The 24,656-nt window shown below is 44.0% G+C and overlaps 1 protein-coding gene across 1 annotated transcript; it reads left to right on the forward strand.

Annotated features, from left to right (window-relative positions):
* Nucleotides 1–356: 356 nt before the first annotated feature.
* On the forward strand, nucleotides 357–23,618 carry wnt1 (Wnt family member 1). The gene is made up of 4 exons (XM_022245344.2): nucleotides 357–1,449; nucleotides 10,606–10,871; nucleotides 17,659–17,924; nucleotides 20,365–23,618. The coding sequence occupies exons 1-4, from the start codon at nucleotides 1,358–1,360 to the stop codon at nucleotides 20,950–20,952; spliced, it is 1,212 nt and encodes a 403-aa protein (XP_022101036.1). The 5' UTR covers nucleotides 357–1,357; the 3' UTR covers nucleotides 20,953–23,618.
* Nucleotides 23,619–24,656: the final 1,038 nt, after the last annotated feature.

Below are 24,656 nucleotides of genomic sequence, written 5' to 3' on the forward strand. Positions count from 1 at the left end.
TTCATTTTGGTATTTTTGGAATGGTTGAGGGGAGCAAGTATTCCATTACGGTCACCGTGCGTAAGTGCGGTCGTACATCAAACCAGCCCGCCCGGCATTTTTGACTTCCTGGCCGTACAAATAGCCCCATTGCTTGTCACCCCTCACTTGCGTTATTTACCGGATGAAATGAACGTACCTGTAGCGACATGGTCAAACGTCATCGTAAACGCATCAAAACGCGAGCCAGTCATTATGCAACCTTGCGCTGGTCTGGCCACGGGCGCTCGCCTCCCATTGGACCGAACAAGTGTGTCACTGGGTCTCCGACACCCACCATCCAACCTGTCGCCAGTATAAATACTTGACACTCGCCATTGGCCGGCCGGAACGCGAAACGTCACTTGGGCGATTCTTACCCAGCATGCAACGCGCGCATCGGTTCCTGGGGTGAGAAGATTTCCATAGGCAGAACAAAACGGCGGAAGGAGTGAGAGGCTTTTCACCATCTCCCACTCGGGGTCCCCCGAGCAACAAATCATTAGAAGAGATAAATTATTTCATTTTAATTGCCAGCTAGTTTGAAGTCGCGGTGGCACATTGGTGATTCATTACCTCTTTCGAAAAAAAAGTGACAGGTACAGGGATGACAGGCCCTGACAAACGCCGGCACGTGCGGGGTGCAATAGAGAATACGAAGAGACGTCAAGTCTAGTGAGGCCGAACCAGTTTACCGCCCGGGTGGAGAGGACCTTGTGGGCTAAAGTGACCACGACCGTGACAAAGAGTTAGCCGGCCCCATTCTTCGTCTACACACATCTTCTGAAGAAAAAAAGTCCCCTCTTTTTTGACTTTACCGGCCGCGCGTCTTGATCCTGCCGCTTGGTATTTAAAAGACTTCAAAGCAGCCGGCAAGACATCAAAGCGCATCAGAGAAGACCATCAAACCTGCCCGAGACCTGCGGACCCACCGCACGCTTTTGTTTTGTTTTGGTTCTTTTTGCTTTCCTTGGATGTTCGGTTACGTCTCAACAAGGGCCGATTTCAGCTTCCAGTGTGTCCTTTGTTAGCACGTCTAGCTGGCGTTTATGTCCCTCTCATTATTGGTAAAGACTGGAAGTTTCTTTATAGGGGGAAGAGTGTTTTTACCGAATTCCTTTTCAGTCACTGTACTTCGCTACCTCGGGAGAACAGTACGGCAAATGTTGGTCAGCTTCTGTGAGTGAGTCCTTGAACTTCCTTTTGGAGTTTGACAGTCGTTAAAAGCCTTTCAAACAGGAGAGTATTCGGGAGGCTGTTCATTCTCGAGGGGATACGGCTAAGCTTGCAGAGCGATTCCAGGTTGACTGTATAAATAGCCCACTACTACAGGCTCATCATGAAGCTCGAATGGCTCGTGGCTTTTTTCGTACTCCCTATGGCCAGTCTACTAGCTAAGGAAACCACGGCAGCATCCAGCGGCAAGTGGTGGTAAGTACACGTGAATTACGAAGTTTTGTTTTTCATGGCGTCTTCATGGGTGCACCCTTGCTTCCTCTGCATCATTCTGTTTGTCGACGTGATGGCGACATTGCCAGCTTACGTAGATAGCTTAGGCAGGCTCGTCGCTAGATCGGTTATACATGTACAAATTCTCCTCGTGCAGGTGAAACCTCCCGATCAATCAAATCTATGGCAGCGATGGGGCTGTTCTTCAATCAAAATGTCGTTTAGTCATTTGCCCCCTTATTTTCCCTTTGCTCTTACTTCAGTTTTGTCGGGCTAAAAGTCTGCATATAATACGATGAACATGCGAAGAAGAGCCTTCCAAAAAGCTGCCTTCCAGTGGCTGGAAACACGTCTAACTACTTTGTAATTGGTTAATTTCATGCTCTTCAGCCGTTGTGAATTTATCCACGGTGTTAATACTCAGTCTCTTATTGCAAATAGATCAGAACGGTGTATTTCGTGCAACCCCTTCCAAAGTCCACATTCAGGTCTTTCATAGACACAAGTTTATAATCATAATTCGACTCAATATAACGGCACAACAGTCAGTGAGTCTCCAGAAGTTGTTCTCGACCAAATTTCGGATTTTCCCGCGTGCACAGGTGTATAGGCGTACATGTAGGAACGTATATGCTTAATCATTTGCAAACAGGTATCTAGGCACTTTGAGGCATTTCGTTATATCGATTTGTTAACACGAAGGGTTCGTTAAGATAATTTTCCAGATGAAATGCCATATTCAGAACACCTGCAAGAAACTTAGAAGCTTTAACTGATCACGCCCTGTATGGTCACTTTATGATATAATTTTTCTCAAGTGATGATATGCACTGAATCGATTTGGAAGGGCATTATAAATAAACGCGCCCAGTAGGCTTATCGGGATCAATAACACAAGTTCTTGGCCACACAAATAGTGCTGAGCTACCGTGTTAACCAGCCATGTGGTATCGTTGCGCAAACACGAGGTTGTCGATCTCTCTTCACCTGTCATCGGCTACTAGAGTTGAAGGGTACTTCAGCGTCCCTTCACGGCCACTTAACCGCTCCACGCGCGCGCCCGCTTCGTCTGTACATACACACGGTCGGTGTCTGTAACGTACTGGAACGTCGTGGTGGCACGGTGACGGTGGGGCACCGACCCGGGGGAAGACAGGAGATCATCCCCCGCTGGAAGGACTTGGGGGTTAGGGCACGGATGAGCGGATGTGGATTTTTACGGTGGCTTGGCCGGCTGAAAGGCAGCTCATTCACGGTTTTATTGGTGTTTTGTCCATCATTTAGATGTTTGGCCAATATGCGTCGCGTGATAAGGTCTTCTGTGTCTTAACCCCTGATAACCCCAACGCGAACTGGAGGAGAAAACGGCTTTTCCAAGATACTTCTGCAACAAACCAGGGGCCAATTTCATATCACTGCTTGAGCGAAAAGTCTGTTTAAGCGTGGGAAACACCTTGTTTGACAGATCAGGTTACCAGCCAAAACTTCTTGTAATGTAGGCCTATATTGTATTGGAATGGTACTGACTTATCTTTTGGTTAGCATGACAATCACACAGAGTTTTAACTGGTTACCTTTGTTTATAAAGAAAGGTTTTTTCGTGCTTAAGCAAATTCTGTGCTTAAGCAGCTCTATTAAATTGGCCCCAGGAGATGTTTGTGAGAATGAAGGGGAAACTGAGAGTATTTATCAGCAGATCCCGCAAGGGTTCATTCCATATTGAAATTCTACCTGGAAATCCCAATTCAAAGTACGAGCTTATAGGGATTTGCCAACTTGCTGCAGAACTCTTTTAAAAAGGCTTGTTTGTACGTTTTCATTTTGCAGATTTGATCCTGTCCTCTACGTATCTTTCCACAACTTTAGTCAAATTGTAAAGGAGTAGGTGAATTTCAGAAGTGTAACAACGTAGTTACAGTAACGTTGTGTGGTCTCGCCATATAAATTTGTTAAATTTTCATTTGTTCCCTTCAGGGGTGCGATTTGAGTTTGTAAAAACATGGCCAATTATGTATATACAGCATATTGTGTTATTGGGTTTTTATAAGTGGAAAACTCCTTAAGCTTAGGAACGGTGGTTTTTTCGTCTCGTTTTGACAAGTGTCAGTCAACTTCCGGTGAGTTGCACTGATGCCCACTGAATGACACCACCAGCCGATTAAACCCCGCCAATCACCCACCCCTTCACCTCAGACAACTTAAACCGATCACAAGAAGGGAGCAGTCGGGTCGGATTTGTCACAGGGGGCGAACCAAAGGGATTCTTCCGGACGAGCAATCTTCTGCCCTTCGCGCAACACATCCCTATTACCCCCCCCCCAAAAAAAGAAAACTGAAGACACTGCATTGCATATACGAACCCCAGCCAGGCTTTGGTTATCGTTCGTGCAAAAACGATGTGTTGGCTGGTGAAAACAAGTTCATTCATGTTGAATCGATTTCATAATTAGACAAGCGGGTTTTCTGCATGGTCTTTGTAAGACTCGAAACCTCCTCGCACTGAGTGACCCGGCTTTGGAAAAAAAGCGGCAGGGGTCGATGCCCGCTGGGGAGATACTCCACCTTCGTCCATTACAAGTTCTATCGAAACATAGCCCTAACTCTAGCCTTAAAATGTGCTTACCGAAATTCAAGACCTCACCAATCTGAACCATCGCTCGTGAATAATTTTTTTTCTTCAGTGACTATCACTTCGTGAAAAAAATCCATCTCAAAGGGCTGACCAGATGTACTCTTTTTTCGGTACCTGTCAACTTGTTAATTTGCTACACTCCATCCGCCAGCAAAACTTGGCTGTCCCCAAGTGCCCCGTGACTGCCCCGGGTCCCTCAGAGCGGCTTAACCTCGGCGGCTGCATTTCCGAGCCCACAGGTGAAAGCGTTTAACTTGCGGTGACATTGTAATTATAGTCCACTAGTGCCATGGGCCCATTTAAATGGCGATCAACTAGTACACATTTTGTGCCATTGACAGAAAAGTGTACACAGTTTTAAGTGCTTGAAATCTGACAACTATAATGTGCTGGTTCCACTATCAAGTGATTTCAAGAGTTCAGAAGAAACACTACTAGGGAAACCACGTGGAATATTTTGCACGGGGTATGACTTGCAACTGCACTACGCGCAGCATTGAAGCCATTAGAAACGACAGGCTAGTCGAGCGGATCTCAAACTTCGAAGCAGACGAAATCAGAGATTCCATTGCCTCCTCTGTTCATCAGAGGTTTGGGGGCGTTTGGGGCCAAAAACAGAGCAGTCATGATTTCGTGGTTTTCGAATGGAGAACATGTCAGTGACTTGTCATTCGGAGTTGAAGGAAGAGGATGGAAAGTTCTAAATGTATTGAACTTTTTCGGGCGGAGAAAACATGTCATGCTGATTTTGAGTCTTTTCGGGTTTTTTTTTCGAGCGTGCATTGTGTGGATCTAACGATCGTGTTCATCTTCAATTTCTTTTGTAAAGCCTTGCCGCTGTTTTTGTAAGCCTTTGTTACTTGCGACAACTATTTAATGTTATCGTAAATTTGACTCAGCTAAACCGATCATAAAGTTGCCTGCTATCAAAGGATTAAGTGATGGTTGAGATGTTCAGTACTTCCGGGGAACTCGCTCTGGACGCCTAACTTCTACTTTTCCTGATGGCAAAGTCCTGCCCTGCTCTCTCCCTGTCTTTCGTGACTCGTCTACGGAGCAATAAACGTGATTTACGGACAGCATATACACGCACGCATGTTAAAGAACTTGTATACAACCCAAATGTACAACGCTCTTGACAAAATAATTGGCCCGTCGAGCTGCCGCTGTGCGTCCCCTTTGACCCGCCAGTATTAGGCGACACACACGAATCCCTACTTGCGCGTAAATCACGCTTATAATTTTTCTCGTATAATTTATCCAGTTCTTGGCCAGAGACCTCACCGCTGAGCATTTTTTTCCACTGACTGGGTCTTCTTCAGCGATCATTTATTTTGCTGGTCATTGTGTGGTTTTTGTTTTTTCGAATTTGAATAAAATATTGGCTTTATTGAACATTACAGTGGGTAGGCCTACAATGCGCATGGCAGATTTATGTCGGTCAAATGAGGGTATGAGTAACTGCATTGTGGTTTATAATTTAACGAAAAACTGTTTCTAGCTTTTCAGTTAATTGCCAGTTTTTCCTCAACTGCCAACTGACAAAAAGGCTGGTCTGGCTGTATGGTCTGGCTGTTGGTATATGTATCATTCCCACAAATCTCTTGGATACGCCATCTTTGATGTATGCCGCAACCATTTATTACGGGCATTGTTTGGCGTTGTAAGCTATAAATGGCAAAAATATGGATTCGAAAATCGACACGGCTTCACATCAAAGATTTTGGACCTTTCGTCAGTACATGTGCTTCACGTTCATGTAAACAAATATAATGATTCCTGGGCCTACTAGGACATGTAATGTGCAAGGCAGACGCTTAAGGTTGCAGGCTAGTAAAATGGCCCTAAATTGTCTGTGCGGACCCATTTATGATGTGCATGCTGTCTGATTCTCTGCTATGAGAGTATTTGTGGCGTGCAGACTGGATGGTTTGCGAAAACAGGAAAGATGGACACCATCGTCCACCACGACTGCCATATTGTATTTTTGAAGCTATTCGACAAAACAGGGCCTTCCAAATTGCTCTCTTTTGCCAAAGGAGTTAAGGCATCAATTTTCAAAATGGCGATGGACTTCACGGCTGTTTTTAGCGGTGATCGTCTCTAAATATCTTCAAAGGCCATCAGTTAAGCCACGAAATTTGAAAGGAAAATGATAGATGAAGAAATTAACTTTAGGCCTAAGCCTTGAACACCTTAGAAACTTGTGAATATTAGAGTATTTTTTCCCCTGATTTGTTTAAGTGGAATTATTTATCACTGTTATATATATAGTAACTCATTTACTTGTCCTTATGCAACTTGATTGTGGCTGTCTGATCAAAAAAACGAAATACACGTACAGTATTGTGTAAACAGAGCTCGTGTGCTTGGACTGGTACCCTCGTCGGTTCCACCCAAACGGAATAATAAGCTGCAGTGTACGGTGACCATGTGACAAGCCAATAGTTGGCCATTCGCCACAGTGAGATAAATTCGGTCAGTCATTTTATTTGGGTTTCCTGGCTTGTATTTGGCAGCTAAATCAACAGCTCGCATGGAGAAACTTTCAAGCCCGATTCGTCCGAGTCCTGCGGTATTCCATGGGCAAGGCATTTTTGTTTATATCACTTATTCTCGTCTGCGATTCCCCTTGTAAATAAAGTGGGTAGGTTCCCCCTTAAATTTACGATCGGGATCTTGAAAAGTTACAAGTTGCTAGTTTGACGAATTCACAATAAATCTGCCCCTTCTCGTTTTGGAATTCGCGCACAGGTTTAAGATACCAAGGAAAACACTTCTGCTCCTGTCGACGATTATTGAGACTTCATTTCGAAATCCGTTTTAGAACATGCATATCCTCGGCTAAAAGAACACCCTTTCTTGCTTGTTATGCCGTGTTTACATTACCAATCGCAACAAATTTATGACGGGATAAATTTTGACGCAATTTTTATGGCCAACGCATTCTTTCTTGGCGCCCAAGTGGCTTCTATTTTATACCCATTGCCTTTGACAGTTCGATGTTCAACTCCTTGCAAAGTTTTTTTTCCGGCTTAACGGCAGTAACTCGTAATATGGAGTGTTGGTATAACAGCCAGTGACTAATAAAATGTAAAACCGCCATCACCAGCCTAGTTCCGATTTCAGTAAGGCATTTTTGCGTTGTGTCTCTTGGACGGAAATTTCAAGATGGTTTCTGTATTTTTCCCGAGCTTTTGAAAATTTGGATCAAGCAAAATGTAACAACGAAAGGAATACTTTGGCTCAGTGATTTATTTTTAAACACGGGGCATAATTTGGGACTGCACAAAGTTGTAGTCAAGACGGTGCCTTCACAGTCAGTGGGGGGCTTTTTTTTGCCTCAAACCAAACCAAACTTGACCAGCAGCGGCTCCGTGGTTGAACGTAACATCGAGCATACTGCCGATCAGCTTCGCTCTATCCCGCTCACGCAGCGCCACAGCACACGCCAGGTATTCTATTGCCCCGCCACAAAAAAAAAAAAAAAAATGGACTACATAGGCCCGAAGGTGTTCCGGCCCTCTTGACACAAGACAAACTAGCTATTAATTGATTTTCAACACTTTCCCTTGCTGTCCCCCCGGGGCCGGCGAACTGCAGGAATCTTTTATACCGTACGCGCTAACGCCGCGTGATGCATGCGCCACTCAGACTAACCGGCCCCCGTGAAATTTCTGAATGACCGCCATAAATAGTTTTAAAAACAACTGCACGCATCTCCTTGTTCTTCAGAAAAATTTCACCGACAACTTGTCTAACCCTTCAGATCGAAATCAAGGAGGCGAGTTGTGTCAAGTGCATTGAAGACTTTAGACTATGCACTGAACTTGTCAGGCCGTTACTCATAAGAGATCCCATTCCACTCAACCCAAACGATTAAAAAGAGGTAGTTTTATAGCCATTCAGGAAAACCCACTCAAGCCCTTGTTATTGCTCGAAATCTTTCCGGGATTATCAACCGGTGGGGAGGGGTGATAACTACTAATAGCTATTGACTGTTCTTGCATCATCTATTGTCCAATCTGCCGCCCACGGGATGCCTTTGTGGCGGTTTGGGTTGGGGGGTCAACTTCTTTCACAGGAGGCGGATCCATTTCACTCTTTTGTGGATCTAAGTAATGGGATAAAACAACTTGCAGGTGCGAATTGCCCCCGCCGATGATACCCTCCTAGCTCATCCGTTACGTCTTATAATAACCATACTATGGTTTGAGGATATGACGATTAACTTGTTGTAAACTTGCTGCAAGCCGGCCTGGTTGACGAACTCACGCGATGAATCATCTTGACAAGTCTGAACAGCTTGTGACATCACTGCTCTGTTATTGCACCATGCCACCAATTGGGGACAAGATTGAAGTTGGGCCTGAGAGCCAATGTTCTTTTCAGTTAAAGATCCGGTTGCCAGACAACACATGCAGCAGTGAACGCATAGGCACAGTTCTTGCCTTCTTTTAGTGCTTAAATCTGCAGTTTGGGCTCCTCACGTCTTCAAAGTTCAACCATCGGAGGAAGAAATAGACGTCTACCGAGACCATGAAATGCCTCTCTTACCATATTTTAAGAGCGAAGCAAAACTCCTAAAAGTCCACGAGAATTTGGCCCGATGGCTAGGTGTCTTCAGACCGTACACCAGACAGGTCGACAAGACCAGATTTACGAGCTTAATAAAAGACCAATGAAATGAAAACAGTGTGCCAAAACAACAGAGTGAAAGCGATCACTTTTCACCCGGTTGTAAATTACCCTTGGAACTACCCGGTGGTATACAGCTGAAAACCTTTTGGGTCTAGCCTATTCTCTGCCTCTAGATCCCCGTCCTCTCGTGAGGTCAGTTAAAAATGCCACTGAAACTAAGGACTCGTCTTCTGAACTAAATAAATTGAGCGCTTTACATGAGTAGAGATCGAACTGTATTTGGAGCAAGCTTTTTAGATTTCCAAATTTAGCGTTCGAGCTGGCTATTAGGTACTAGCAACACACACAGGAGGTCCCGTTTTGAATGGCAGCGGAGAAAATTGCCATAGTGTATGTCTTGGAAAGGCACCTTGCAGTCGTTTGTTTTATCTGTTTGCAACTTTCTCCGATCACTTAATATCTATGATTACTATGATTTAAAATCAGTTAAGGCTTTCAAGAAACAAGGTCACGTGATTCGGGTTCTCGGTTGAGCTCCAGAGTGCTCATGAATTGGAATGTATCGCTGACCCCTTCCAACACTTTCAAGGCAAGTTAAAAAAAAAATAAAGCTACAAGAAAACTGTTGGACGAAATCATCTCAAGTGTCTCAGATCACATCATGCCAGTGTGATCTTTCAGTCAGTGGTGTAACAAGGAGGCAAATCCATGGGAACATGTTTGAGTCTGCATCATTTTGGAGGGAGCACTTGGTATAACGTGGTCGCGATTTCATACAGCATGATACTCTCTTTGTCCTCTCCATCCTGAGCAGGCCCTCCACCTCTCCTTCTAGTAACCCGCCCCCCGAGCCACATAGAATATTTTCATTAGTTACTTGGTCAATAGTGTATGTTTCCTCCCATGTATTGTACAATGTTCCTGACTAAATTTTGCTGCTGTTGTTTTTCTCTTTTGTTTACCCTACATGTCTTCTTCTCGATTGTAATAATTTCAACTGTTGACGGTTGTTACCGGTTATATTGTATCTCTAACAAATCTTTTATGTGTAAATATTCTAATTTCTTGTAACTTATTGTATTTTTGTTCATTTCAATGGAATGAAATAAAGTTTCCATTTGAAAAGTCAAAAAAAAAGTCCTGAGTAGGGACACAAAGGTGAAACAGACTTGAGGGGCCACGAGTGTTGCTTTCTACTCAAGTACACTAAGATTCTACCCACTTCAGACGAGATGTGTGAAGCCTACAGTAGGCATATGGATCTGTGGCATGTCACATGAATGCCCAACCCTTCTCTGGAAAGACCCAAAAGACAAGGATAACTGCGCCTTTAAATCCTGCAGCAATAACATTGGGAGGGAAACATAAAAATCTTGATGACGCATCGGTGTTATCCTTTGGTATCACCCGGCCAGACACTGATGATAAACTGGCTTCTTTTTTTCATTTAGACCTACGTCTGTGATTTAAGAGGTCTTGTCAAAAGTACCCTCGCGTAAGGTCACGGCGGAGTCGTCCCAGCTGGAAGACAATGCAGTGTAAACATGGCACGCACCTTGCACAGTAAATTTGCGGGGAAGGATAGCTTCTAGAAACTTAATTGCAACACAAACCTCTCGTGATCTTTAAGCAGAGAGGTTTTTTGTTCGTTCATTTCCTCTTGATTACTGATGTTGAAAATGCAATGGAAAAAAAATTGACTTGGAAAAGGATTTCCAGCTTGGCAATAGTCTTTGATAAAGCAAGACACGAAACCCGTTTTCCGTAGATCTCTTTGGCTTGCTATCTCGTGCATCAACAAGAGCTTAGAATCTCGAGCAGCCCAGTGCATTCAATGTATTTTCTTTCCTCCCTTTACACTCCAGGAGCATCGCCACCTACCCTCAAAAGTCCAACATCGTCACCGACACGCAAGGCACAGAGATCTCGCTGGAGCCGCAGATGCGGCCGCTGAATAAGCGCCAACGGCGGATGGTGCGAGACAACCCGGGCATCCTACTCGCCATCTCCCAGGCCGTCAAGACGGCCGTCACCGAGTGCAAGTTCCAGTTCCAGAACCGACGGTGGAACTGCCCCACTCTGATGAACGTTCAGGGGGCCAACAGTCTCTTCGGCAAAATTCTTAATATAGGTAACACTTGTCTTTCTTTTTCCACTCTGCACTGAACTACGTTCATTATAGGGAGAGCGTAACTACTCGGGGGGGGTGGTTGGTTGCACCCCAGCCGCTGTCTAATGTGGCAAATGATGAATGTCTTGAAAAAGATCAATCTGGTCGAGCAGGGTGACCCCACGGCTCCCTGCTTCCATCCTGAAATTGCATTACACTGTATTTGCACATCCAAACATTTTTGACTGCTCGGGATTATCTTGTGCTTGATCGCACTTTCAGTCAGCGTTCGTTTTTGGAAGAGGTGTCTGGCATTAACACTGGGTCAGTTCTGGGTGGTGTGTTGTGTAGTGCCTTTTTTTCCAAAGAAAAAAAAGTCGACATTTCATGCAACCAATAAGCAGTATCCATTTTTTAATCATTTTAATCAAAATGGAGGAGATCGTTTCGAGGAAAATGAATGTAATGATTAACACAAAACGCGAAAACACGATATGCACGTTGAAATCTGAAACACCAAATACACGAGAGAAATCGTTACCTTGCTGTTGCTGCATCGAATCAGGACGCAGGAAAAAAGGCTTTTCTCTATTGCAAGCCATCCTAAAAGTGAAGTCACCACTGGGGACGAGGTTGGAAAAAATTGATTTCGTACTCTGGAGCTTTTTTCTCGAAGTGTCTTCAGAACGCAGGTTCAAAACTAATGCCCGTTGAAGCCTGCCCTAGAATCCCCTGGTGCGCATGACGTAGGCCTACCGAGGCACGTTCATTTAGCGTCAGCCCTTCCCCCTTAAAGAAAAGCTGGTTCAAGCCCATTGAACACTTTCTGTCCGTGTAAAAATTTGCAGCAGTCGTTTAATACTGTCTGAGCTTGTGCCCTGTTTTGGAATTAATTTGATTGTAAAAACAATTGCAAAAGTTGTAACCAACACTCAACTCTTTCTCCTTGGGGCAATCCTTTTCCAGAAATCGTTTTAACCTACGAGGGAATTAGGGATCATTTGTTTCAGACCTCCAAAATTTCATTTAAAAACATTCATTAGTTTGAAGACGAAGATTTAATTTAAAATGTACTAACACTTAAAATGACAGAAACAGTCTTGTTTGGGCTTTACTTAATATGAACAAAATATTGAATTACTGTTTTGACAAAACAAAAAGCCACAATATCGAGAAAGAAAGTGCATCTGATGATATCAACAAATATGTAGTTTATGATTCCCAAATGTACGTTGAACCAGGCCCTTCGAATTCTGTCAGAGCAAATTTTGGTCCAGGGATGACGGGCCAAATAATGTGCAAACACGGGTGTCCCGCTCGCCGCACGACATGGCTAGCAGTCCTAATCGAATCAGCCGGCAGTTGCATTCTTTCTGCAACCTACTCGCGAGTTGCAACACTCTGCCGAGAATTTCATCTTATACGCGCGTGTTGGTGGTCTGCCGGGAGGGGAAAAGGCAGAAAACAATTGGGAGGCCCAGTAAACATCTCAATGAGAATGTTACTGTTAACATTTTTTTATTTTGGTTGTTACTGGCGGTGTGGCGCGCTTGATGAGAAAAACTATCAACGCGGCGTGAGGCCATGTGACTTGATCCGCCGTGCAGCGGGCGGCAGGCTGGTGGAAAATCAACTCGCGGCTTGGGGCCGCCTTTGCTGCTGGTCAGGCCGCCGCAAGGCCTCGCACTTGATCTTATGTCAAGTTTACAGACCGCAGAAAACCTGGTACGGGTACGACAGCCGGCCTGATAATTTGATGAGACTTTGTTGGTATTTTGTCCAAAATATATTTGAGTTTCAGACGTGTTTGTGTGTGGTTTCCTTGTAATAATTTGAAAACGATACCAAGAGCACAATAAAATTACATCAATAAAATCAGTGTGCTGCAGATCATAATATTGTGTGTATCCGGTTGGAGAACAATCAAACTCTCAAATCGAATTATCATCTAGAAAGAAGGCTGCTCCACGCGTCGATTTGGAGCTTATTTCAACTGAGCAATAATAACTTCTCCCCATAATCTGCAGATGTTCCCGTCAAAACAGATCACTTGAAAGTTTGTTTTCCCCCTGTGAAGAATCGGCAAACATTTGTATCCACCGTTTTTTTTTTAAAACCAACACGGTCATTTCTTTCTTTTGATGGCCTCCAGAGGCCTGCGACATTTCAGCATTCGTGTAGGCTTGCCATACTTTTCTCTCGCGTTTCCGAATCAATTTGGCGTGGTCGGGGCTGACAACCTCCCCAACCGCGTGGAGGGTTGAACAGGGAGGAAACTTTTCACCAACTTTCTGAAACCACAAAATAAGCAAAGGTGGTAAAGGCTGTTTGGAAACGGGTGCAAGCCAGGACATTTAATACCGTAACAAAGCACGCCGACTGGGGCGACCTGCTGACAGTGGTACCAAGGGCCCTTAGTGCGTGTTGCCGGGAGGCCTTGCCAGCGGGATGCGTGCACGTATACAATATTGTACGTGTACACCGCGCGGAATCATGTCTGAAGCCGTACAACAGAGCACACAAGCGAGTAATATTTCTGAACAGACGATGGGGATCGTTTTATTGATATATTACTTTCGAATATTTAATGTGAAACCACAGACAAAATTAATACAGAAATTTAAAAAAAATGTGTGCAAAACACAAGACTTTGGAAATTACCTCAGCAGAAATATGCTAGAACTTAAGAGCACGGCGGCAGTTTCTCGCTTAATAAGTTGAATGGAAATGTACAGGCTTAAACGTGAAAAAGCTTTTAACTTGAACTATATTAGTTCATTATTCCCTGTCACATTTTGTAGGCTAATAAAAAATCGCAACAGTGATTGTGTTTAATGAATGATGAAAGGCCAGCCCCTTTTCCCCTCCGGAGATTAAAAAGACGAAAGGTACATGAATAATTACGGAAACTCAAACGTTGAAATGTGTAAGGTTTTGAAAATTAGGTACCGGTAGCCTACCCGTGTCACTGATGAAACCTATAGAGTTCTAAATTGCACCGTTCATGCAATCATTTTTACTGTGAAGATATCACGTTCAATCGAACACAAATTACCTATTTCTTTTTTCTTCTCTTTTTCGTGGATGTCTCAGTCACACGAGCTGTGCAAGACGGAGCAAATTCCAGACGGAATTGGTATCGGCATAGCCAGCGAATAGAGGGAACGAAAACAGCCAGCGCAAAGGGGTTTCACCGACAGTTACGAACGAGGAGGCCCTTTTGTTGGCCCATACCAAATAACATTGACTCCCCGATCGGTCCCGCCGAGTTTGGGCGCAAAACTGTTTGATTAATCGCTCTCTGCTGCGATGTCACACTTTTGGTACACAAATTGCCCTCTCGTGGACAAATAACTTATTTTCGAAATGAGTTCTCCGCGGTGTGTACGTGTCTACTTAGGAATGTGGCCCTGAAACGCAGTTCAGTGAACAAGCGAAAATAAGTTCAGAACGCACCTACTTCTACAAAACGACAACAACACTCGTTACCAGGTTGTGGACTTAGGTACCTCGTATGCATACTCATTTGATCAGCAAATATCATAAGTGTGCAAGCAGATCGTTTGTAAGGCTTAAGGAGTAAAAAGAGTCTAAAAACATGCTTTGAACAAATTAATCCACAGTGACTTTTTACATTAATTTTATGTTCCATAAAACGACGGCGGTTGGAGCTGTTTCTGTCTCTTTCATGGGCGTAAGGCCGGCCGGCCAACACAGCATAAGCTTATGGGGTCAAGCTTACCGGTAGATCCTACGCTGCATCCAAATCCCTTGTCTAGAGCTAGGTCTAGGTCTTCACTCCATTGGAAATGCGTGGAGACGCGTAGACAATAGACCTAGCCGTAGCTCTGGAGGCCCGTTTCGGACATAGTTTCGCTATATATTCTGCTCCGTTCTATCCCTTCCGTGGTAATCCAGACCATTAAGGTTGCACGGCAGTATAATTCTAAAACTGTGTTCAAAAACCATAGGGCGCGAGTTGACTTTCTGCCTCCGTCCGTGACCATTGGGAAAAGTCTTCCCATTACGTTGGTCAGATCGTACCTGAAATTTCAAACATTTCAGGGCATTGCGTTTTAGGCAACTTTATACAACGTCAAAGAAAAACGTCACCGTTCAGTTCAGGCCACCCGCCCAACGAATCTGATTTTAGAAAGTTGCCTAAAATTTTATTCATAATTGAAGTCAATTTGAAAAATGCTGACGTTGCACTGAACGAAACAAAAAAATAAACTAACAGGCAGGTTTTGTTTTATTGAAAGAATGCCCTAAATAAACCTGCTTCTGTTGAAACACCACTAAGATATAAAGGAAACATTCCATCCCCAGCCAGTTTTTATATATATTTCTGGAATATGTACGGTCGCCATTAACCCAAGCGGACCCCAATTCGTCACTCTATACTATGAAATGGATTTACAAGATGGTTTAGCTGGCTGAGCCTGGCGCGTTTGGATGAGGGTGTGATCAATCTCACCCAGCCCGGCTGGGAACCCTCGGGGTTACCCCCCGAAGGAGTTGGAAGAGTGTAAGGCCCGCAGCTATGTCCTCGCTGTTTCCACCCCCAACTGCATACCGGCTTAACCCGAATGCCGAACCATCGGAAGTTCATCCATTATCGAAGAAAGGTCCGTCAAGGCTCAAGAAACAAATCCGCGTATTTGGCAGCCTATTCAGCCGTCACAATATAACAGGATGAAGGATGATACTGTCGAGATTTCAGAAAAGAATTTCAGCGTTGTCTGTAGTCTGTTGTGCGTGGTACGGATGAGAAACTTGACGTGGCACAGTGCCCTCAATTTTTTTTTAATATTTGGCTGGATCGTTGTTCGTCATTCATAATGCAGAGAACTGACCCGAACGTTTCAAATACGGACACAACACTGTGAGTCTCGAGATAAATGTGCCGCCTTCAACTATATGAAGAAATTTGATGTTAAAACTAGGAGGCTCTTTGAAGGAAATCAAAGGATTTTGTAAATGCAAATGGCGTGGTTGTTTTGGAGGAGGAGACATCTTGGATGGAGATTTCGGCATTAAACGGTTGAACAAGTCATTCAGAGATGTTCAACAGTCGTCTGCATGAAGACTCTTTCCTCAAATTTCACGAATTTGGCATGATTTGCCGGAAAAACATGTCTTTCATCAACGGTGTGCCCTCCTGCCCAGTGATAAATCAAACTACAAAAGCCGTTCACGGAATTTCAAGACAAACTGATCAAAATGGAGAGCTGTGCAGAGACTTTACCGTGAGAACCGCTGAGCTCAACACTAAATTCCTCACGCTTAGGTATTCTATTACAAAACGCAGATCTTTTACAAAGTGACGTTTGATCAGCTCTGTGCGACAACAAATTCCATTTTCACTTGACTCCTTGCTCAATGGCTTCAAACGTGCGTGAGCTTTCATCGTTATTGTTTGTAAAGGACAAACCGTCAAAAAGGCACAATTATTGGGATCTAATAGACTGTTAATTGTCTGTCTCCCCCGGACGGTCATCCTTCAAACGGCAGTGAGGCATGGGTTACCATGCTTACCTGAAAAGTGTTTCAAGAAATGGGTCTGCAACCTGTTTTCGAGGTTCAGATAAACGTCCAGTAAAATGAGTTGTAACAGTTCAAGAATTACTTGAAACTGTCATTTCTTTATTACAAATCTATAATTTGAGCTTATCTGCAGACGAAGTTCAATTGAAACGTAGAGCGAAATTAGCGCCCGACGTGAATCGCACACGCGTTTCGAAAAGTTTCCCTTGTGAGGCGTTCGTTGCCCAATCTTTCTTGACGTCTGACCGGCAGTAACCCGACACGACAATCCACCGTCCTTGTTGGGCCCCTTGTTTGGGGTACTTCATTGGAGTACACTCTCAAAGTGATGTTTTCCTCGGCAAACAAACGGTTTCCGACGATCTTGAGTCGCTCTTCTTCCTCGTCGACCGTTTCTTTATTTTCTCTGGGGCTGGTCGCGCGGAATAAATGTGGTTTATTCCATTGTCTTTTAGGCGGGGTGTCGCTTACAAATTCCACTCTCAGTGGATGCTGACGGAGGGGGTGGGTATTGTAGCGAAGCACTCCGATGGGGACCATTTCCCCCTTGAATTATCGCTTCGCGCGAGGTGGTTTCAGTGAATGATTTGAGGGATCAGCACAATTGGATGACGGGGATTAGCTGGACAATCCAATCAATCCGTTTTATAGGATCGATTGCAGAAGAATGTTTGGCTGGTTAGTGTACCAGTGGGTAACACTGTGCCAGCGGCTAGGTAGGCGGGCTGACATGCAGATATCAATACGCGCTCTGGTAACCATGCAACAACTCATCAGTTGCATGAGAGAACAGACAATAAACATATAAATACTTGGAGAATTGGGAGTGAATCGTTTAAACTTCGACGTTCCACATAATGTGGCCGATTAGATATAAATTTATGAATGTTTAACATGTCTTTTGCATCAGTAACCTGATCAATGTTTCGTACAAGGTTCAGCTAATGTTTGTGCTGTCTCGACGTGGGATGGACCAAACATCATAAGAAGTCATTTTACTGTTCTCCGCATTGAAAAAACGCGATTTCCACCTCAAAAAAATAAAATCTCCTCAACCAGTATGACATGCTAAAACTGAAACGTAAGAGTACAGCCTCACACATATACTTCACACCAAACAGCCTCAACATTTTGCAACTGTTTGTTTTGGGGAGGTATCGCCTAAGTATCTTCACACCTTTGCTCGATGGTTGATTTTTGTACCCTCAAAAAATAAAACTCAAAATGGTGGTATTTTTCTCGTGATTTTCCCTATACACAGCGTGCAGAGAAACGGCTTTCATCTACGCGATTACCAGCGCCGCTGTCACCCACTCTGTGGCCCGCTCCTGCAGTGAAGGTAGCGTAGAGACGTGCACCTGCGACTACAAGTACCAGCGACCCAGCGGCGACGACTGGGAGTGGGGCGGATGCAGCGACAATATCGCCTTTGGCCACCGCTTCTCGCAGAAGTTCGTGGACGCCGACGAGAAGGGGCGAGATTTGCGGTTCATGATGAACATTCACAACAACGAAGTTGGAAGACTGGTAGGTTCTGGTGGTTGAAATATGTTTCATTTATTTCATATGAAAGTATTCTCAGCATACCAGTGTGAGACAAAAGAGCGGTTTTCCTATTGCGTAAATTCTAATCTTCTCTTAAGTTGGGCTCTAGAAGAAACGAGCTTTCAAAGTACGTGTAGAAGCTGCAGGGGGGAAACTCAGCGAGAAACAGTGCACGCTGTATTCACATGCGCACCTTCAACGATTAAAACTCGCACATAATATACATTGCACAGCCTGTAAATGTTCTCTTCGCGAGAATTACTTCCTCGGTATCCAGCCAAAAATAGGGATTTTCCCCAGCTTTTCATTGGTTATTTTTGTATAAATGCTGGATTTGTAAAGGTTGAGTGCATCTCTTAACTATTGGTGGCCCTTATATAGGGCTATATGTGGTTAGTTATGTAAAATGCAATTGCGGACGTACGGGTGACCTGTTAACATTCGTATGAATTCCTATTTTAAACTCAGCAATGAAAAAAATTTGGCACGTGACCACGTAGTACTTTAATGACACCTAACTTACAAAATTACTCAGTTTCAAGTTGTCTTTTTGATTTTTCATTTCTATTTCGTTCTCTATGCAAAACATATCCCTTGGGGGGGGTTAATGCTTAACAGCAACTTTGATCGTTTAATCGGTTCCAACACTTGGTATTTTCAATGACTCTTAACAATCTTTTAGTGAGGCAACCCTTTCCCCTCCCACGAAGCACCATTTCCAAAAATCCAATTTCCTTCTTTTTTTCCCCCCCGTCTTTCTTTTTTTCCTTTTGAATCTGGTAATTTCGCCAACACAACTGTTTGCCTTTGTCATCTCAAACGGTTCTATTTATCCAGCGTAATTGCTTGTGTCAGAGTTCCCTGCTTCAGCCATAAGTGCCGTCTCACTTTAAGAATGCGCGGTACACAACTCATGCCATTGTCGGCATTTATGACCATGTCATCATCCGGCAATCCCTGCTCAAGCACCTTTCTTTTTCTGTGAAAGCCATCGCCGGGTTCCGTTGACCGGTGACGAGACCCTGCTGAAGAGAGGCTGTACCCGCGTTTATCCTCCCTCGCCGCCTCGACCCTCCACGGCCCGATGCCTCGCGCCTGCGTCAGGGCGGCGACATCACAGTCGTAAACCGCTGGCTTTCAGCTCAGCGATAATACCGCAGTCAAAGAAATCAACACTGTTAAAAAAGAGGGACCCCTGTATTGTTTGCCGAAATCAATGAGATGTAGTCTCCTCCGTGCAATTACCTGTTCCACATCGCCCTTTTCTGCATGACGGGCGTTTACGCCAAAATTATGAGGCCTGCCCACGTTCGCGATTGCCCCTACTACCGAGATCGTAAAAAGTACTTAGTAGCACCCTTAGAGAAAACAATTGGGAAACCTTGTTTCCAACAGTGGGTGGTGGCATTGCTTGATCTTTTTAAGTCGGGTATTAAACTCTGGGGTAAAGGTGTATAATAGTCGGTACAATCACAGAGGGGAATCATCCAATGTACTGCTCTTTTTTATACTGAGCAACGCCAGGATAATGATAAAGACTACTAAAATGTCGATCTTGCCGATATACGCGGTGAGTCATGCATGTGGGATGTCTCGATTGTGCCGTGAATGAGTTACTTGCAGACCCATGCATTTTTCCCAGCTCAGTCTAAGCTCTCTTGTTAAATTGTGCAGACCTTTGAAACTGCCTCATGGCGCAACTGGCGCATCTGGGAGGGTTTTGGGGTTCAGCCCCCCCCCGAAATATTTATTCTTTTTTTTTTAAGTTAACGGAGATATTCACGCACGTTTCTAACTCTTTGCTCTGACACATGGCACGTGGGTGGGGAAGGCTTGAGCATCATGAGCGTTTTTGTGAAGTAAATTCCGTCCGAACCCCCCTCCTCTCGGACAATTCCTAGATGCAACACCCTGCCTCATAATTTGAGGCAGTGATACAAACTGTCCAGAAAAGTAACAAAAATGACAATGTTATCTAACTGGAAATTATTTTGTATATGGAAATCCATATTTCGGGTGTTTTTTGTCTTTCAGATGAAAGTGTAGACAATTGGGCAATTGTACAAGCAATGTCGAAGTAGATATTCGGCAAAGGGGCCTTTTTACACGCCCAGGATACATTTCTGCGTCTTCCGTTTTAACGGCGACAACAACCACGTTCGATTCCAATGCTTGCAACGAGACAAATATCGTAAATGAACGAACTGAATCTGTGTGTTTCCCTCAGAACCATCTTTAAACAGGAGCCTAAAATGGAGAAATCTGTATTTTGGAAAACCTAAACGGAATTTAACTCTTTCCTTGGTACTTCAACGAGCAGACGAATCACACCACGTCATTTCTCCGCTTTCGGGGAATAAAACGGTACGCTTACGTGAAGAGCGAAGCCATAATATCTGTCATATTTTCCCCTTGTTTTCAGACGGTTTCGTCCGGCATGCGACGGGAATGTAAGTGCCACGGGATGTCCGGCAGTTGCACCATCCAGACCTGCTGGATGCGCCTTCCGACCTTCCGCACCGTCGGCGAGTTCCTCAAGGACCGCTTCGACGGCGCATCCCGTGTTGCGCTCCGCAACGAGGGAGTGCGGGGCAGCAGCGGCAGCGGCGGCTCATCCGGCAGCGGCAGTGGCAGCGGCAGCACCAACAACAACGGCAACCGGGGCGGGCGCGGCCGAGACCGGGGCCAGCGGACCGAGGGCGGCACCGAGGCCAACTTCCAGCCCTACAACGCCAACCACAAGCCGCCGGGTGCCCGCGACCTGGTCTACTTCGACGATTCGCCGGACTTCTGTGTGCGGAACGAGAAGGTGGGCACCCTAGGCACCGTCGGGAGGGAGTGCAACAACACCTCACTAGGCGTGGACGGGTGTGACCTGATGTGCTGCGGGCGGGACTACGACGGGTCCCAGGTTCGAATCAAAGAGAGGTGTAGCTGCACGTTCCATTGGTGTTGCAAAGTGAAATGCCAAGAGTGTACGACAGTAAGGACCGTATATCGATGCCGGTAAAAGATTGTATACTGTACATGTATGAATTGGTATTTCTGTAAACATCGTGTTCAAAACCATGTCTTATGTGTTTAAATCTCACAATTCCCGTCATTTTGAATTACCGGTCCGGGAAAAGAAATTTTAAAATTCGTGTAACATATTTTCTTTTTGACATGTTTAAACAGGGACCCTCACATAAACCCGTAGATCGCGATGTTTACTCCAGTGTACCTATTTTCTTAACTGTGATATGCATTTTTGGTTCCACAAAATCTGACCTATTCAGCACCATCATGCAGAAAAACTATAAATACAAAAAATGTCAACCAAGAGAGCTCGAAGTAGAAACAGTGAAAATAGCATTTTTACCATGAGACATGGTGTTGTCCATGAATCTTTATCATGTAAATATATATTATATGATACTTTTATTAACTTTAATTTAGCGTGCGAAATAAGTATTGTTTGATACGGTTTAATTTTTTAGTACAGCCTTTACCATTGCCTAGCTGGACGTGGGACTTAAAGAATATTGCTGGGAAATTCCAGCTTAAAATGTATGGATATGGACAAAAAACAGCTCACTAAGTTGCGCTGTGGCCTGAATTCTACATTAAAATATGTGTGTAATTCAATGATTTTGAGCGTTGCAGCTCGGTGGCTTTAATGTAACTATTGGGTCATCGTTTGCTGTACTATCTGTGGGCTTTGTTTTCACTCTATGGAAATTGTCACTTCGTCTTTTGACCACTTGGACGCCGGATGCCGTGTAAACCCCCCTGTTGTATTCGAGTCCATCACAAGTCCATTACACGTCATTCAGTCTTAAGCCAATTCACAAGCTATTCAAAAGAGCTGTGACAAAAGCATTCTTTTGTCATTGTTCACCCTGTTGCTTATGACTGGCCTTGTGAAAGGACTTGTGACTGGACTTGAGAAGGGACTTGTGAAAGGGCCTCGTGATGGACTCGTTTACACTGGTAAACACACATAATTTTCCGTATTTGTTTCACGGAGGACGTGTACACTCGTCTAAGAATTCTTTGTTTATTTCCGTGGTTTACGCATTAACGCGTCGTATTTGGTTGGGTTGAAGCACAAGTGCAAGCTTGAAGAATTAAGGGTAAAATTTAAAAGAAAAAACGCCCGATGGCCGAGCAGCTTTTTGCAGGAAAGAAAATCCAACGTTAACTGGATATATTTTCGAGCGCAAATTTGTGGTTTGTTAAAAAGATTCAAAGAGTTTTTCAAGGTACTGTTAAAGGGGGGGTCGGGTAAGACGAGATTCTGTTGTTTTTAAGTGTACAATTTTGTGTATATCAAAACTACATGTACATGTTAGTCATGAAGCTTTCTCCAAGTACACAGAAAACATAGAGATATGCACATTTTTGTCGACCGTTCATGTTTTTGTCCTAATCGTAATGTGTAAAATTAAAAATGTTTTGAAAACTTATTTTGATCCCTCCCGAGCTTTGGGAAACCAAAGTGTACTTTGGTGTTCTGCAGTGTTCAATGTTTACGACACAAATACATTTTGTGTCGGCCGGTGGTGGATGAATGGTTCAGCGCCCTCTTTGGACGATTTGCGGGAACTATTTTGAGGGTTCAAGTTTGTGTCATATTTGGAAAGAGTAACCCGTCTATTTAGTTTCATTATTCCCCAAATATACCGATATCTCTATTTCTGAAAATTCTGACTTTCAGCTCCTTTTGTGCATGGTGAAAGGTAACATTTTAGTTACTTCTCAAATGAGAAGGGTACTGTTTCGTTAATGTACAACTCTGTTTTTAATACGAACCCTAACCGTATAAATTACATGTAGGCCTACATGTAAAATGTTCAATTCACCAAGTTTAATTGCTACAAGAATAAACTCATATCTTAAGCAGTTGAAAATTGCATATGCGTTAGATGTAAATCAAAGCAAATAACGATATTTGTATTGGCACAAGATCAATTAATTTTAAGATTTTATTCAATGGAATGCATTGGGAATTTGAGTTACAAAACTATTCCATACATCCTCGGCATTGGTAAAATGATATCAATTTGAAAAAAAAATTCAGTACGGCAGTTACACAATAGTGCGCCACCGAGAGTTTGCAACGCGTTGGCCAATCACAGTGCACGAAATCTGTCGACCAAATGCGCGTTTGGAAAGGGTCGACAGATTTCGCCCGCTGTGATTGGCCAACGCGTTGCACACTCTTGGTGGCGCACTATTGTGAATCGCTCGTATTGTCGATGACAGCCTCATCACACAGTGAAATTATCGTTTTATGAGATAACGGGGGGGGGGGGGTTGATGCTTATATTCCCCAAGGGAGTGCGGTTTCCAAACTGTTTGAAATCCGTGGGTCTTTTTTGTTAACTCATCTGGTAGAACTCTTCTGTGTATTGTGGGGGTTAGCGATTCCAATCTAGGGAGCCTAAATGCATGTGAAACGCAGAATCAGCGCTAGCAGTGTATTTGTATATAGTGGTCCGTCAACGAAACTGATTTGAGTATTAATTATACAGTGTACATGCGTTCAGGCCTAGGGCAACCCTGTTGTTGGGAATGCTTCACCAAGAGACCACAACGCTTTTTGCATTTTTTTTAACTTGTTATGCAAAGGCAGGCCAGTGTGAGTCATGTCAGGCATTAAACCGTGCGCAAACTTGCTGTGTGAAATATAAACTTAACAATTTGTGGTGAAGTTTCTTTGTGTCGGGCTTTGACATTTTAGCGAAATGTTTTGAACAAAGAAGATTTCTTACTTCCAAAAATTCCCATTCCTTTCCTTACTGTTCTGAGGAAGACTTACCTTTGAAAGGACCTTTCTACTGTAGCTGAAGTACGCCCTCTATTGCCAAAAGAGAGAAGGTCCGGCGTTCTTGCGTTCAATCAGCACTTACCCTACAAAGCAAACCCTTATGGCATTATTTATGTCGGTGTAGTTTTTATCTTCTGGGCAAAAATTATCGGAGTTACCTTCCCGGGAAAGCAACACCTTTTTTTAAGCCATGATGTTTCTGCCTGCTTGTCACCCTTGACTCCTTTTTACAGAAAACTGGTTCGGTTTAAACGCCAGTTCATTAGTTGTCCAACGTGCTCTGAAGAAAGCCAATAATAATTGTTTAGAAGGGTTTCATCAAATACGGTCTTGGGCCCCCATGTAAATTGTGCATCCAGTTGCACCCTGCATCCCTTATATTATTGTCATGGACAGGAAATCAAACCGCAGACCATATGCATGTTGGGAATCATCGATATCTGCTGAATGTATGTTTGTGGTATGGTGTATTGGGCAATTTGACCACAGTAGACCCGATTTGAATCATCGTTACATGTACAGTAATTAACTCCTGAAAAACAAAATCTGTACATGAGATCAGTGAATGGCTCGGCGTTTTAAATGTACGGGTATGAATTCGCTTACGACTTTCTCTTGAAACGCGTGCAGTGCCTGCCAAATGAAGGTGCTTCCATCGAGAACCACGTCGACGACCGTCGAGGTTACTGACTTTAACGAGGCCTGTGCAGTTTAACAAGGGTGCTTGATTTTCTTCTGTAGTTCAGTACTAAATGGATTTAGTCATGACATTTTCTTAGCAAATTTGAGAAAGGGAGTACAAGCTGGGGGTGGAGACTGACTGCCATGGGGGCGTAGTCATACACCATTAGCTACGTCACTGCTCATACTTCGCACACCCACATTTAACCTGTTTTGTTCTC

The sequence above is a fragment of the Acanthaster planci genome, linkage group LG03, assembly GCF_054643075.1.
Source record: "Acanthaster planci isolate LZ-2023a linkage group LG03, COTS_SCS, whole genome shotgun sequence".
In the NCBI taxonomy this organism is placed as follows: domain Eukaryota; kingdom Metazoa; phylum Echinodermata; class Asteroidea; order Valvatida; family Acanthasteridae; genus Acanthaster; species Acanthaster planci.

Bases quoted from the DNA above. Each gene is read 5' to 3' on its own strand.
- wnt1 (XM_022245344.2), top strand. From the start codon at position 1,358: ATGAAGCTCGAATGGCTCGTGGCTTTTTTCGTACTCCCTATGGCCAGT. The intron at 1,450-10,605 runs GTAAGTACACGT...TTTACACTCCAG, and splicing joins GCATCCAGCGGCAAGTGGTG to GAGCATCGCCACCTACCCTC. The intron at 10,872-17,658 runs GTAACACTTGTC...CCCTATACACAG, and splicing joins CGGCAAAATTCTTAATATAG to CGTGCAGAGAAACGGCTTTC.